Source organism: Giraffa tippelskirchi, chromosome 13 (genome assembly GCF_054371585.1).
Source record: "Giraffa tippelskirchi isolate mGirTip1 chromosome 13, T2T-mGirTip1v1.2.pri, whole genome shotgun sequence".
Classification (NCBI taxonomy): domain Eukaryota; kingdom Metazoa; phylum Chordata; class Mammalia; order Artiodactyla; family Giraffidae; genus Giraffa; species Giraffa tippelskirchi.
The window spans coordinates 31,800,601-31,815,191 of record NC_137287.1 but is presented as its reverse complement, the minus strand read 5'-3'; the positions used below and the strand labels follow the sequence as shown (position 1 = coordinate 31,815,191).

General features: G+C 46.8%; 1 protein-coding gene across 7 annotated transcripts in view; it reads left to right on the top strand.

The window, feature by feature from the left end:
- Positions 1–14,591, top strand: part of CIITA (class II major histocompatibility complex transactivator) — a 59,403-nt gene that overhangs the window by 20,620 nt on the left and 24,192 nt on the right. For all 7 annotated transcript variants that reach the window (XM_081560424.1, XM_081560431.1, XM_081560428.1 and 4 more), the window contains exons 2-3: positions 12,472–12,618; positions 12,859–12,954. In XM_081560424.1, the coding sequence (XP_081416550.1) occupies positions 12,472–12,618; positions 12,859–12,954 (243 nt within the window). The remainder of the gene's footprint in view (positions 1–12,471; positions 12,619–12,858; positions 12,955–14,591) is intronic.

Sequence of the window (14,591 nt, the reverse complement as noted above, 5' to 3'; positions counted from 1 at the left end):
AGACTCTACACGTGGACATCACCAGATGGTCAACACCAAAATCAGATTGATTATATTCTTTGCAGCCAAAGATGGAGAAGCTCTATACAGTCAGCAAAAACAAGACCGGGAGCGGACTGTGGCTCAGATCATGAACTGCTTATTGCCAAATTCAGACTTAAATTGAAGAAAGTAGGGAAAACCACTAGACCATTCAGGCATGACCTAGATTAAATCCCTTATGAGTATACAATAGAAGTGACAAATAGATTTAAGGGACTAGATCTGATAGACAGAATGCCTGATGAACTATGGACAGAGGTTCGTGATATTGTACAGGAGACAGGGATCAAGACAATCCCCATGGAAAAGAAATGCAAAAAAGCAAAATGGCTGTCTGAGGAGGCCTTACAGATAGCTGGGAAGAGAAGAGAAGCGAAAAGCAAAGGAGAAAAGGAAAGATATTCCCATCTGAATGCAGAGTTCCAAAGAATAGCAAGGAGAGATAAGAAAGCCTTCCTCAGCAATCAACGCAAAGAAATAGAGGAAAACAACAGATTGGGAAAGACTAGAGATCTCTTCAAGAAAGTTAGAGATACCAAAGGAACATTTCATGCAAAGATAGGCTTGATAAAGGACAGAAATGGTATGGACGTAACAGAAGCAGAAGATATTAAGAAGAGGTGGCAAGAATACACAGAAGAACTGTACAAAAAAGATCTTCATGACCCAGATAATCACGATGGTGTGATCACTCACCTAGAGCCAGACATCCTGGAATGCAAAGTCAAGTGGGCCTTAGAAAGCATCACTACAAACAAAGCTAGTGGAGGTGATGGAATTCCAGCTATGGAATTTGAACTATTTCAAATCCTGAAAGATGACGCTGTGAAAGTGCTGCACTCGATATGCCAGCAAATTTGGAAAACTCAGCAGTGGCCACAGGACTGGAAAAGGTCAGTTTTCGTTCCAATCCCAAAGAAAGGCAATGCCAAAGAATGCTCAAACTACCGCACAATTGCACTCATCTCACATGCTAGTAAAGAAATGCTCAGAATTCTCCAAGCCCGGCTTCAGCAATACGTGAACCATGAACTTCCAGATGTTCAAGCTGGTTTTAGAAAAGGCAGAGGAACCAGAGATCAAATTGCCAATATCTGCTGGATCATCAAAAAAGCAAGAGAGTTCCAGAAAAACATCTATTTCTGCTTTATTGACTATGCCAAAGCCTTTGACTGTGTGGATCACTATAACCTGTGGAAAATTCTGAAAGAGATGGGAATACCAGACCATCTGACCTGTCTCTTGAGAAACCTGTATGCAGGTCAGGAAGCAACAGTTAGAACTAGACATGGAACAACAGATTGGTTCCAAATAGGAAAAGGAGTACGTCAAGGCTATATATTGTCACCCTGCTTATTTAACTTATATGCAGAGTACATCATGAGAAACGCTGGGCTGGAAGAAACACAAGCTGGAATCAAGATTGCAGGGAGAAATATCAATAACCTCAGATATGCAGATGACACCACCCTTATGGCAGAAAGTGAAGAAGAACTAAAGAGCCTCTTGATGAAAGTGAAAGAGGAGAGTGAAAAAGTTGGCTTCAAGCTCACCGTTCAGAAAACTAAGATCATGGCATCTGGTCCCATCACTTCATGGGAAATAGATGGGGAAACAGTGGAAACAGTGTCAGACTTTATTTTTTGGGGCTCCAAAATCACTGCTGATGGTGTTTGCAGCCATGAAATTAAAAGACGCTTACTCCTTGGAAGGAAGGTTATGGCCAACCTAGATAGCATATTTAAAAGCAGAGACATTACTTTGCCAGCAAAAGTCCATCTAGTCAAGGCTATGATTTTTCCAGTGGTCATGTATGGATGTGAGAGTTGGACGGTGAAGAAAGCTGAGAGCCGAAGAATTGATGCTTTTGAACTGTGGTATTGGAGAAGACTCTTGAGAGTCCCTTGGACTGCAAGGAGATCCAATCAATCCATCCTAAAAGAGATCAGTCCCGGGTGTTCATTGGAAGGACTGATGTTGAGGCTGAAACTCCAATACTTTGGCCACCTCACATGAAGAGTTGACTCATTGGAAAAGACCCTAATGCTGGGTAGGATTGTGGGCAGGAGGAGAAGGGGACGACAGAGGATGAGATGGTTGGATGGCATCACCAACTCGATGGACATGGGTTTGGGTAAACTCTGGGAGTTGGTAATGGACAGGGAGGCCTCGTGTGCTGCAATTCATGGGGTCGCAAAGAGTCGGACACGACTGAGCTACTGAACTGAACTGAACTGAACTGAATTGTATAGTCTCTATGGAGACATTGCAATGGTGATTAAGACAGACATATACATACACACTTCCTTGATGGCTCAGTGGTAAAGAATTTGCCCACCAAGAAGGAGATGTGGGTTCCACCCCTGGTCTGGAAAGATCCCTGGAGCAAGAAACCCACTCCAGTATTCTTGCCTGGAGAATCCCATGGACAGAGGTGCTTGGTGGGGTACAGTCTATGAGGTCACAAAGAGTTGGACACGACTTAGTGACTGAACGATAACAGCAACAATACACATACACACACACAAATTGTCTTATGAAACAAAACACCTAGGTCTGTAGGTCTAGCTCAGCCTTCATTTAAAAAAATTTTTTTTGTTGTTGATTTATTTGGCTGATCCAGGTTTTGGTTACAGCACATGGGATCTTCGACCTTTGTTACAACATGTAGGCTCTTTTAGATGCAGCTTATGGGATCTTGTTCCCTGACCAGGGATCGAACCCAGGCCCCCGGCATTGGCAGCATGGAGTCTTAGCCACTGGACCACCAGGAAAGTCCTTCACCCTTCATTTTGAATCCATACTCCAAGCCAAGCCCCTTTGGCACAGAGAAGCCTGCAGTTTCAGTGAGGCACAAAATCCAACCAGTTACAGTATTTTCAGACCTCTCCTTGTCTGGCCTGCTGGCTCCTATGACATGCTCACACAACATGCACATGTACACACACACACACACACACACACACACACATCTTCCAATCTCCCTGCGCGCGCGCGCGCGCGCGCACGCACACACACACACACACACACACACACACACACACACACACACACACACACACACACACACACACACACACACACACACACACACACACACACACACACACACACACACACACACACACACACGTCTTCCAATCTCCCTGCCTGGAGGAGAAGTGACAAGACCCCTCAGCTGCCTTCCAGCCCCATTGTCCCTCAGCACTGCCATGTACCTTAGTTTCTGCTCTGACTCTTGTGATCTCGTCAAGCCCCTCCGGGAAGTGAGAGTCTTGACACCAGCAGTTTCCGGAAGTTCTCTCTGTCTCGTTTTCCTGGGTCACCCACGCTGGACCAGCGTCGGGGGCCAGAGGGCTGGGGCTTCCTCCTCTACCGATGATGCCCACTTTTCCCTGTTCATCTCCAAGTCCTTCACTTTCTCATCTCCTCTCGCAGAACTGGGGGCTCCTGGGCCCCCATCCACCCATCCCTGGCAGTCTACAGGGTGGCAAGAGTGCAGTTTTATTCCTTTTTTTGAGCATCTATGGGTGTCAGGCCCTGTTTGGTGAACCACAGACATACCCCACCCCGGTAGCTTCTGTCATCTTTGGCTTTGTTTTGTTTCTCTTAAACTTCAGAAGCCTTTTCCAATCTTGAGTTAACTACACATCTCACTTTGCAGTACAGTCTGATCTTTGGTCCACGCAGAGCATCTCTCTTATTTAATTTTCCCTTTCCCCATTACTCTTTCCTCTTTGTGGGCACCCACTCTAATGCACTTGAGGTGTATCCTTTTGTTGGCATGTGTTCTAAAATACATGTTGCTTTTTTTTTTTTCTGTGCCTGTATGTCACTTTGTAAATCTAGAGCAGGGTTATCAGAGCTACTCTGCTTCGTACGTTTCCACTCTGTACTGTGTTATTAAGATCCGCCTCCATGTGCATTTGGACTGTGGCTTCTAATCACAGCATCATGCCATGCAGATTGCGGCAGGTACTTGGTGCCATCCTTCCCCTAGCAACGGACACCCAGGTGGCCTCCAACTCCTGGTCACCGCAAGTACCGGGGGTGGGCAACTTCCAATGGATGTCCTCATGTAGTTGTGCGGGCATTTCTTTGGTACATATCCAAGAATTGAATCGCTGAATTGTATCATCTCTGCATCCTTAGGTATTCTAAGGGCTGCCAGGTTGTTCTGCAGGTCCCCCCACAAACATCCACTCCCACCAACCCCTTGGTATTGTCCAGTTTTCTAGTTTTGCCACTTTGTACAGTGGCAAGTGACACCTTGCTGCTTCCATACTGAAGCTTACATGTTAGTAGTACTTCTTGGATATGTCACTTTAGGCAAGTTATAGCAGCCTAAAGAGGGCTTCCCTGGTGGCTCAGCAGTAAAGAATCTGTCTGCAATGCAGGAGCCACAGGAGACTCGGGTTTGATCCCTGGGTCGGGAAGATCCCGTGGAGGAGGGCATGGCAACCCACTCCAGTATTCTTGTGTGGAGACTCTCATGGACAGAGGAGCCTGGCGGGGCTACATCCACAGGGTCGCAGAGTCAGACACGACCGAAGCAACAGAGTACACATGCACGCACGCACTGCAGTCTAATGAGGTCGACACTGTGCAACCTGAGAGCAATAGATTTCACAACTCAGAGAGGTTAAGTAACTTATCTGAGGTCACCCAGTTATCATGGAACTGGAGCTTGAACCCAGAGCTTGCACCCTTAACCACTGTACCATTATCCTCACATTTTGTCTTTTTTCTGAAATATCATCCAGGCCTATATTGCAAGCTTCTTGGCAGGGGTTGTGTTTTAAACCTCTCTAAGGCCCTCAGAGAACTGAGCCCGGTGACTTTCTTGTAGGAGATGCTCAGTAAATCGTTGTTTTACAGATGTGGAGAGGAAAAAAGTACAAGGTGTCTTTTCGAGATTATTTAGGGGACTGTGGGGTGCAAGAGGAAAAGAGGAACTTGTTTGATCCACTAAGATGCTGACTGGGAACTGCTTGTGGTAGATAAGTAACCCTGGGCTCCAGGCTTCCTGCCACCATGTGGCATCCGGAAGGAGCTTATCATGAAGCTGAGGGGGCAGAGTGGTGTTAGGGGGGCTTGGGGGAAAGGCAGGGAGGAAAGCTGGTAGGCAATGGGGAATCTAGAACCCCTAAATGCCTCGTCTAAGTGGGCTTCCACACCCAGCTGGCAAAACTAAGGCTCAGATGGGTAGAGATAGGAACTCAAGGTCAAAGGCAGAATTGGAACTCAAACCTGTGTCTCGAGACACACAGTTCAGAGATTTTCCACTTCTTCCTTGGGAGGAGCTCACAGTCAACAAGTAGAGAAGTATTTCTTCTCATGCTCTTCATCACATTGCAGAGCAGTGCTGAAAACTTGGGAGTGCCAAAGATGTCCCATTCTGCCTCTCAGTGTCTCCTCAGATCCTCAAGGATATACCTCCCTCTCTGGGAAGCAAGCAACTGATAACTGAGCCTAACCTCATGGTCACCATCTGTATAATGGGTACAATAACACCAATCTCCAAGAGCTGCTGTGATACTTGCTACAAGATAATAATCAGAGCACATCTAGCACCACCCCTAGACAAAAAAGGACTCTCCCCAGCCAAGACAGAGCACAGAAGAACTGTAAAAACTGAATATCAACATCTGAGCTAGAATATTCTGGTAATGCTTGATTTCCCTCAGGGGGAGAGGGAAATGAAGCTTTATTTCAAGAACGATTTGTGTGTGTACATTCTTTTAAAACCTGTGGTGTCATTTGAAGTGGGGATGGAAACAAACCCCCAAAGGGACTTTTAGTGGCAAAAAGATTAGGAACTTTTTCTCAAATTGGGTGTAGATGGTGGTGGCCCAAGGGGAAGGGGGGGCCCAAAGAGGACCTTCTAAAAATACTGCCCTTTTACCAAAAAGACACAGCTCACTCCTCAGCTGCGCCCCCAACAGCTTCTCAAAAGGAGAAATTGTCTTGCCACCCACGCTTCCGTGCGCCGCCACATGAAGGCACCTCTCCAGTATGGCCAGGGGTGGGTTGCCAAGAGCCTGGAAGAAGCTGAGAATTGGAGCCAGGCAGCTGCTTCAGGTCCCAGTTCATTGCTCTTCTCTTTGAGCCTGTTTCTTCATCTGAGAAGTGGAAAGACAAATGACTACTGTGTGAGTTCAGCTAAAGAGGATAATACCTGTAAACATGTATTCGATGCCCGGCACTCAGAGGCACCAGTGAATTCTAGCCGTGCGCCATCTTTCCTGTTGATGGAGAGGGGTTGCTGTGTGTTGGAGCCTGAGGGATAGGTGAGCTAGATAGAAGGTTCCTGCACTCACAGGGCCCCTCGCCTGGAGGTTCTGGCCTGTGCTGGGGCAGCTATAGGGGACTCTCCTTTGCAGTGGGGTGGTCAGGGCCCTCTGCCTCCAGCCCCCTCTGGAATTGCACAGGGAGGAAAGAGCCCAGTTAGGAGCCTCTGCAGTGCTTCCTAAGCATATAGAGACACAGGAAACATGATTGTGGGAACACCAGGAGATCCCAGGCCAAGTGGATTTTGGCATGAATGGGAGGCAGTATAGCACTGTGGGGAGCTCTAAAGTGAAAGCCTGGATTCTCAGGCTCCCAATAGATCGGGCTTCCTTTTACCATGGCCTTTGGTGTGCCTGGTGTACCACACAGAGCCCTTCCTGGCCTTTTGATGGTCCCACAAAGTAAGTATTATTATCCCAGTCTAATGATGGGAAAGCTGATACTCATAACGGTTAAATCACTTGCCTAAGGTCTCCCAGCCAGGATTCAAAGTCAAATTTTCCAACCAGATGACCTTGGACAGGCCATTTCAGCAAGGTGTTTTAGGATCCTCCTTGGTCAAGTGGGCATAATACTCCAGCTGCCTCCTCCCTAGGGCTCTTGGTGAACTCAGATTGGGGGCTGGAAGCAGACGTCTGTGTCGAGCTGCAAATCCTTGTCTATTCAAGAGGAAGCGTGTATGGTGTGGGCTTTGTCTCGGAGATACAGGGACGTGCTGACATACATGTTGAGGATGTCTGAAAGCAGACATTCCAGTTGGCACTGCTGATTCTAGGGCTTACTTGCTCCTGTGGAGGCTGTGGGATCCCCTTATGCAAAAGAACAGCAACTTTGGCTTTACAATGTTGTAAGGTAGGAATGGAAGAGAAAGGATCTCCTTATCAATCTTGCAGAGGTTCAGTTCAGTTCAGTTGCTCAGTCATGTCTGACTCTTTGCAACCCCATGGACTGCAGCACGCCAGGCCTCCCTGTCCATCACCAACTCCCAGAGTTTACTCAAACTCATGTCCATTGAGTTGGTGATGCCATCCAACCATCTCATAGTCTGTCGTCCCCTTCTCCTCCCGCCTTCAGTCTTTCCCTGCATCAGGGTCTTTTCCAAGGAGTCTGTTCTTCGCATCAGGTGGCCAACGTATTGGAGCTTCAGCTTCAGCATCTGTCCTTCCAATGAATATTCAGGACTGATTTCCTTTAGGATGGACTGGTTGGATCTCCTTGCAGTCCAAGGGACTCTCAAGAGTCTTCTCCAACACCACAGGTCAAAAGCATCAATTCTTCGGCGCTCAGCTTTCTTTATAGTCCAACTCTCACATCCACACATGACTACGGAAAAACCATAGCTTTGACTAGATGGACCTTTGTTGGCAAAATAATGTCTCTGCTTTTTAATATGCTGTCTAGGTTGGTCATAACTTTTCTTCCAAGGAGCAAGCATCTTTTAATTTCATGGCTGCAGTCACCATCTGCAGTGATTCTTGCAGAGATAAGAGGTAAATTAACAATAATCATAGCCATCACCCATATGCTGCTCTCCATTTCTTAAGCACTTACTAAGTGACAGTCACCTTCCTAAGGGCACTACATGAATTAATTCACCTAATGCTTATGGGCTACAACTTTACAGATGAGGAAACTGAATACCAAGGGAATTCTTTGGTGGTCTGATGGTTAGGACTCCATGCTCCCACTGTCTGGGTTTGATCCCTGTTCAAGGAACTAAGGGGCTTCCCAGGTGGCTCAGTGGTAAAGAACACCCCTGCCAATGCAGGAGACTCTAGTTCAATCCCTGGGACAGGAAGATCCCCTGGAGGAGGAAATAGCACCCCACTCCAGTGTTCTTGCCTGAAAAAGCCCATGGACAGAGGAGCCTGTCGGGCTACAATCCTTGGATCACAAAGTTGGACGCAACTGAGCGACTAAGCATGGAGACGCAGGAAACTAAGATATTGCAAGCTGCAAACATGGCCTAAAAATAAAGATGAGGAAACTGAGGCTCCAAGAGACCTAAAAAATGAACTTTTCAGGTTATGGTGAGTTGATAGATAAGATGATTTCATAATCGGGCAGTTTGATTCCAAAGCTCAAAGGATTTGCCTTGTTTCTCTGCTGTCAGTGTATTTCCCTGGTATTGGACCACATTTGGTGTCCAGTGTTTGCAGCTTAGCTTGTCAATAAGCTAGGCTTCTTCAGGCTCCTCTCCTCTGCACTTCCCTCCTTTGCCCATCTGTAATAGGACCTGGTCCCTATTTCTGAGCCTAGATAAATGGGGGTGCTTAGTTGACCAGATCCATTTTGATTGGGAGGGAAGAGTGTGGACTGGGATTCTTATGCTAGGTGCAGGCGCCACCACCAGCAGACTCTAGGGCCTTGTGCAAGGCACAGCCCCTCTCAGGGTTTCAGCTTCTCCTCTGTAGGAGGAAGAAGATTGAGCCTGAGGGGCCCTGGCAGTCCTTGTGGGAGAACTCAGAATATGAGTGACTTGACTAAAGTCACACATTTTGTTCATGAATTGCTGAGCTTAGTCTGGATCTGTTGTTACCAGATCTCACTGTCTGGAGAAAGAGGCAGATGGCTAGCTATAATGTAGGCTGTCAATAAAGACTGCAGACTGAAAATGGGAGAAGGGCAGCAGGCAAGACTTGGGGCAGAGAGCTTCTCTCACCACCCTAGAGAGCACAGTAGATTGCTTAGTTGGCTCCTAGGACTTGTTGGGAGAAGTGAAGTCCTTCCCCCCACCTCCCAGCCTTGGCCCTGCTCCGAGAAAAGAGAGTTGGTGGCCCCATCTTTCAGTTCCACTTCCTCTAGTCATGGTTGGCTGGGTCAATAACTCAAGCCTGCTATGTTTGGGTTCCTGCTGCCCCCACCCAACCCAGTATAAACAGTCAGCCCTGGCCAGGGCGTCTCGCTGGACTGGAAAGTTCATTCTCTGTGATATCCGGGTCTGTGTCGAGGCCCTTCAGAGCTAACGAGAGCTGTTGATGAGTGAAAGGAAAAAGCGCACCTGGGTGGTGGTGGTGAGCTGCCTGTGTGTGTTTTCTCACGACCCTCCCCTGTTTCAATTCCATTTTCTTCTGGCCCAGGCTGGGCACTTGGAAGCCTATCTTGGATCTTCTGGCCATTGCTCTTCTCACCTCCTCCAGGAAGCTTCTTTTGATTCTTTCTGGCATGTATCTGCATCCCAAGTATAGTGGGTTGAATGTTGGACCTCCCCCTCCACCTCAAAGATATGTCAACATAAAACCCCTAGAGTGTTGAGTCCTACCTTATTTGGAATAAAAAAGGTCTTTGTGGATGAAATTAAGTTAAAGATCTTGAACTGATAACCTGGTGTATCTGAGTGAGTGAGTGAAAGTCGCTCAGTCGTGTCTGACTCTTTGCGACTCCATAGACTGTAGCCCACCAGGCTCTCCTCTGTCCATGGGATTCTACAGGCAAGAATACTAGAGTGGGGTGCCATTCCCTTCTCCAAAAGGTACTCTTTATTATATTCATGGAATTCTCCAGGCCAGAATACTGGAGTGGGTAGCCTTTGCCTTCTCCAGGGGATCTTCCCAACCCAGGGATCGAACCCAGGTCTCCTGCATTGCAGGCAGATTCTTTACCAGCTGAGCCACAAGGAAAGCTCAAGAATACTGAAGTGGGTAGCCTATCCCTTCTCCAGCGGATCTTCCTGACCCAGGAATTGAACCAGGGTCTCCTGAATTGCAGGCAGATTCTTTACTAACTGAGCTATCAGGGAAGCCTGTTTTATCTGGGTAGACACTAAATCAATGTCCTTTTAAGACAAGTGCAGATTAGGAGATGATGTGAGCACTTAGGCATAGAATGGAGTGATATGGCCACAAAATCACAAGTCAAGGAATGCCATCAATTCTCAAAGCTAGAAGAAGCAAGGAAGGATGTTCCCCTAGAGCCTCCAGAAGAACCAAGGCTGCCAACACCTTGATTTAGACTTCTGGCCTCCAGAACTGTAAGAGAATAAGACTCATTGCTTTAAGCTACACTAGCCCTGTGGCACGTTGTTGCAGCAGCAATGGGAAATGAACAGATCATGGAATCATAGACTACCTAAACTGGGGGGAAGGCAAGGCCATTGGAGCCACACCGATGGAGCTTCACACTGGCTCCAGCCAGCAAGAGCTGTATATCAGGGGTCTGCTGAGCCCCTCTGAGCCTCAGGTTACTCATCTGCAAAGGAACACCATAAAGCCTACCTCCCAGAGCCAGTGTTTTGTTTCATTTTAACAGCTTTGTGCTGTGCTCAGGCACTCAGTCCTGTCCGACTCTTTGTGACCCTGTAGACTGTAGCCCACTAGGCTCCTCTGTCCTTAGAGTTTTTCAGGCAAGAATACTGGAGTGGGTTGCCATTTCCTCCTCCAGATGATCTTCCCAACCCAGAGATCAAACCTGTGTCTCCTGCATCTCATACATTGGCAGTTGGATTTTTAACACTGTGCCACCTGGGAAGCCCCCACACTACTCTTGCTCTTAACAGATTTATTGGGATATAATTCAAATTTCAGACAAATCACCCATTTAAAGTATACGATTCAATGGCCATTTTAGTATACTCACAAAGTTGTGCAACCATCCCCCATCAACTTTAGAACATTTCATCATTCCCCCCAAAAAGCCTCATACCAACTAGCGGTTGTTCCCCATTTCCCTCCTCTCAAGTCTCACCCAAATGTAGCCAACTATGAATTTGCCTTCTATCTCCAAAGATTTGTCTGTTCTGTACATTTTGTATAAATGGAGTCATACAAAAATGTACCTTCGTGTCTGACTTCTTTCACTTATGATGTTTTCAAATTTCATCCATGTTGAAGTATGTATCCGTACTTTATTCCTTTTTATGTCTGAATACTATTCCATTGGAAAAGAGCCTGATGCTGGGAAAGATTGAGGGCAGGAGGAGAAGGGGGCGACAGAGGATGAGATGGTTGGATGGCATCACTGACTTGATGGACATGAGTTTGAGCAAATGCTGGGAGATGGTGAAGGACAGGGAAGCCTGGCGTGCTGTAGTCCATGGGGTCACAAGGACTCAGACATGACTGAGTGACTGAACAACAACAACTATTCCATTGTATGGATATACCGCATTTTGTTTATCCACTTATTCATTGATAGTCACTTGAATTTTTCCATGTCTTGGCTATTATGAAACATGCTTCTATGTACATTTGTATACAAGTTTTTGTGTGGACTGAGCGAGGGCTATTTTGAAGATTAAATGAAGTAGAACCTAAGGTATTTGATATGTCCTCCAACAATTAATAATGAAAGATATTAGAGAAAATGTGCCTCAACACCTTCAATTTAGATATTAGGAAACTGAAGCAGAGAGAGGAGCACAGACTTGCTTGAGGTCACCCAAGGCAGGAAAGCCTAACACCTAAATACAGGTCCGTGAGTCAGACTGCCCAGAACTAAATCCTGGTTGGGCTTGGGTTACCTTATGGAGGTCAATTCACCTCTCTGAGCCTCAGTTTATTCATGTATAAAATGAGATTAGTAATAGTACCTACCTCATATGGTTGTTGATGTGAGAATTAAATGTGCTAGACTGTGTGTCTGGCACATAGTAGGTATTCTGTGCATCTTAGCTGTTATCATTCATGGTAGTGCTAACAGCAGAACTTAGGTCCCCTGGCTCCCAGGTATGAGATGTCCTGAATCTACACTTATTTGGTTCCCTTTCCTGTATCATGGGGATCTTCCCAGTGTGACAAAGATCCTTAGAGGAAGGATGTAGGGCTTCTCCTCCCCAATGTCCTGAACACACGTGAAAGTGTTAGTCACTCAGTTGTGTCTGACTCTTTGTGACCCCATGGACTGTAGCCCGCCAAGCTCCTCTGTCCATGAAATTCTCCTGGCAAGAATACTGGAGTGGGTAGCCATTCCCTTCTCCAGGGGCTCTTCCCTACCCAGGGATTGAACCCAGGTCTCCTGCATTGCGGGCATATTCTTTGCCCTGAGCACGTAAGTAGTGCTGAATGAGAAACCTCTGTTCACTTTCTTTGGTTCCCGCCAACCCTCGCCTTCACCAAGAGAGCCAGCTGGGAACTGTGGTAGGTGTTAATTCTCTGTATCTTTCCAACACCCCATGAGCTGACTGCTGTGTCTCCCTCCCAGGCAGTGGACAGTGCCCAACCATGGAGCTGGGGCCTCTAGAAGGCAGTTACTTAGAACTTCTCAACAGCAGTGCTGACCCTTTGCAGCTCTACCACCTCTATGACCGGATGGATCTGACAGGAGAAGAAGAGATAGAGCTCTGCTCAGGTGGGCTGCCCTCCCCTAGGCCCCTTTCAAGGCCCTCCCCAGCCCTCTGCCAGCAGCGGAGATGCCAGCCAGGGGAAGTGCTGGCCGCGGAGCTCCGCTCAGCACCACGGACAGCTCCAAACTGCAGGCCAGGCTCGCTTCTGGTGGGGACCTCTCCCAGCCCGCCCTGCCTCTCCCTCCTCCCCCAGCAGCCTCCTTCCCAGATCTTTCCAGCTTCATCCAAGTGTCTTTTCCTCCCAGAGCCTGACACAGACACCATCAACTGTGAACAGTTCAGCAGGCTGTTGTGTGACATGGAAGGTGATGAAGAGACCAGGGAGGCTTATGCCAATATCGGTGAGAAAGCATTCTGAGTCCAGAAAAAGGACAATTGAGGGGAAAGATTCTTTTTTTCTCTTTTGTTAATGTCAACCATTCACCAGGAGCCAACAGGCCCTCCGTCAGAAATCAGAGCAAGAAGGATGGGGAGCGAGGGTTAGAAAGACAGAGAATTGGGAAAAGGGGAGATGAACACTTAACTTTCCCCATCATCTGCCACCATTTCTATACCTTTTTCCACTTGCTGCTTTTCTTTCCTTCCTTCCCACAAAGCCCATATCATACACCCCTCCCTCTCTTTCTCCCCAGCTCCTAAGCTAATTATTCTAGTATTTGTAATAGCTTCCTGGGTAGTGGAGACAGAGTGAGAAAGGGTGGTTAGGAAACTCTTGAGATAGGCATCTGCAGTGAAAGTTTTGACTCCAGGAAAGTTAGGACTTGATTTACTGGCAATAGGGAGCCATAAAAGGCTTCTGAGTGAGTGATGATAGTGGTGATGATGGTGATGATGGTGTTGATGGTAGTGGTCTGGTGGTACCTAACACTTCTGCTTACTCTTTACAAGTTCCTGTTCTAAACACTCTACACACAGAAATTTATTCAGTTCTCATAGTCATCTCACAAGGCAGGTATGATTATTATTCCCATTTTGTACACATGGAAGCCAATGTAACTACCATTGGGCGGGGAGCATTTGTAGCCTGCTAATCACAGTGTGTGTTATCACACTGAATCTTTACAAAAACAGAGGAAGTAGCTACTATCAGTATCTTTATTTAACAGATGAGGATATTGAGATTTAGAGAAGTTAAAGCATCTACTCAAAGCTGCATTAGGGATAATAATGGGCAGGTCTGAAATTCTAGCTTAGGTCTTTCTTATTTCAATGTCCTTACTTTTAACCATGAGAAAGATAGTATCTGGAGTGGGGAGGTTTGCCAAGGCTTAAGCTGAGAGACTGTTTTGCAGCTTTAAAAAGCCCTACAGCTTTCAGACAAGGGCAGAACTCTTTGGGGAGGGGTGTTTCCATTTTTTTTTTTTCTTTCTGGTGGAGTGAGGTAAAGGATCCCTCCTTCCCAGGTTCACCACTGTCTCATATACAGGCTTTGCTGCATTAGGAAAACAATACCTCCTCTTCTTTTCAGGACACACCCCCCATTAAGAAGTAACAACTTATTTGTAACAACCTAGAGGGGTGGGATGGGGTGTGAGGTGGGAGGGAGAGGCCTTTTGCATACCTATGCCTTTTGCATACCAATCATACACCAATCATCTTGATGTGTAGCAGAAAAGCAATTATCTTTCAATGAAAAAAAATAAATTTTAAAAACAAAGAAAAAGTCAAAAAAAAAAAAAGGAGTAACAACTTGGCTATCAAAGTCCAGGCTGGATATCTGCGCACATTTGCCCTCTCAGCTAGGCACCCTTGCACAGTGAATAACCTGCACAGATGTTCTTAGTGGTCTTTTTCCTGGTATCCCAAGAATCACATCACTTAAGAGGTCTGGCATGAACATGGCTCGTCTTTCCCCAGCACATAGTTAACTCAGCATCATGCCTGCATGCGTGTGTGCGTGATCACCTGCTAAGTCATGTCCAACTCTTTGCGACCCCGTGCACTGTATGTAGCTCACCAGGCTCCTCTGTCCATGGGA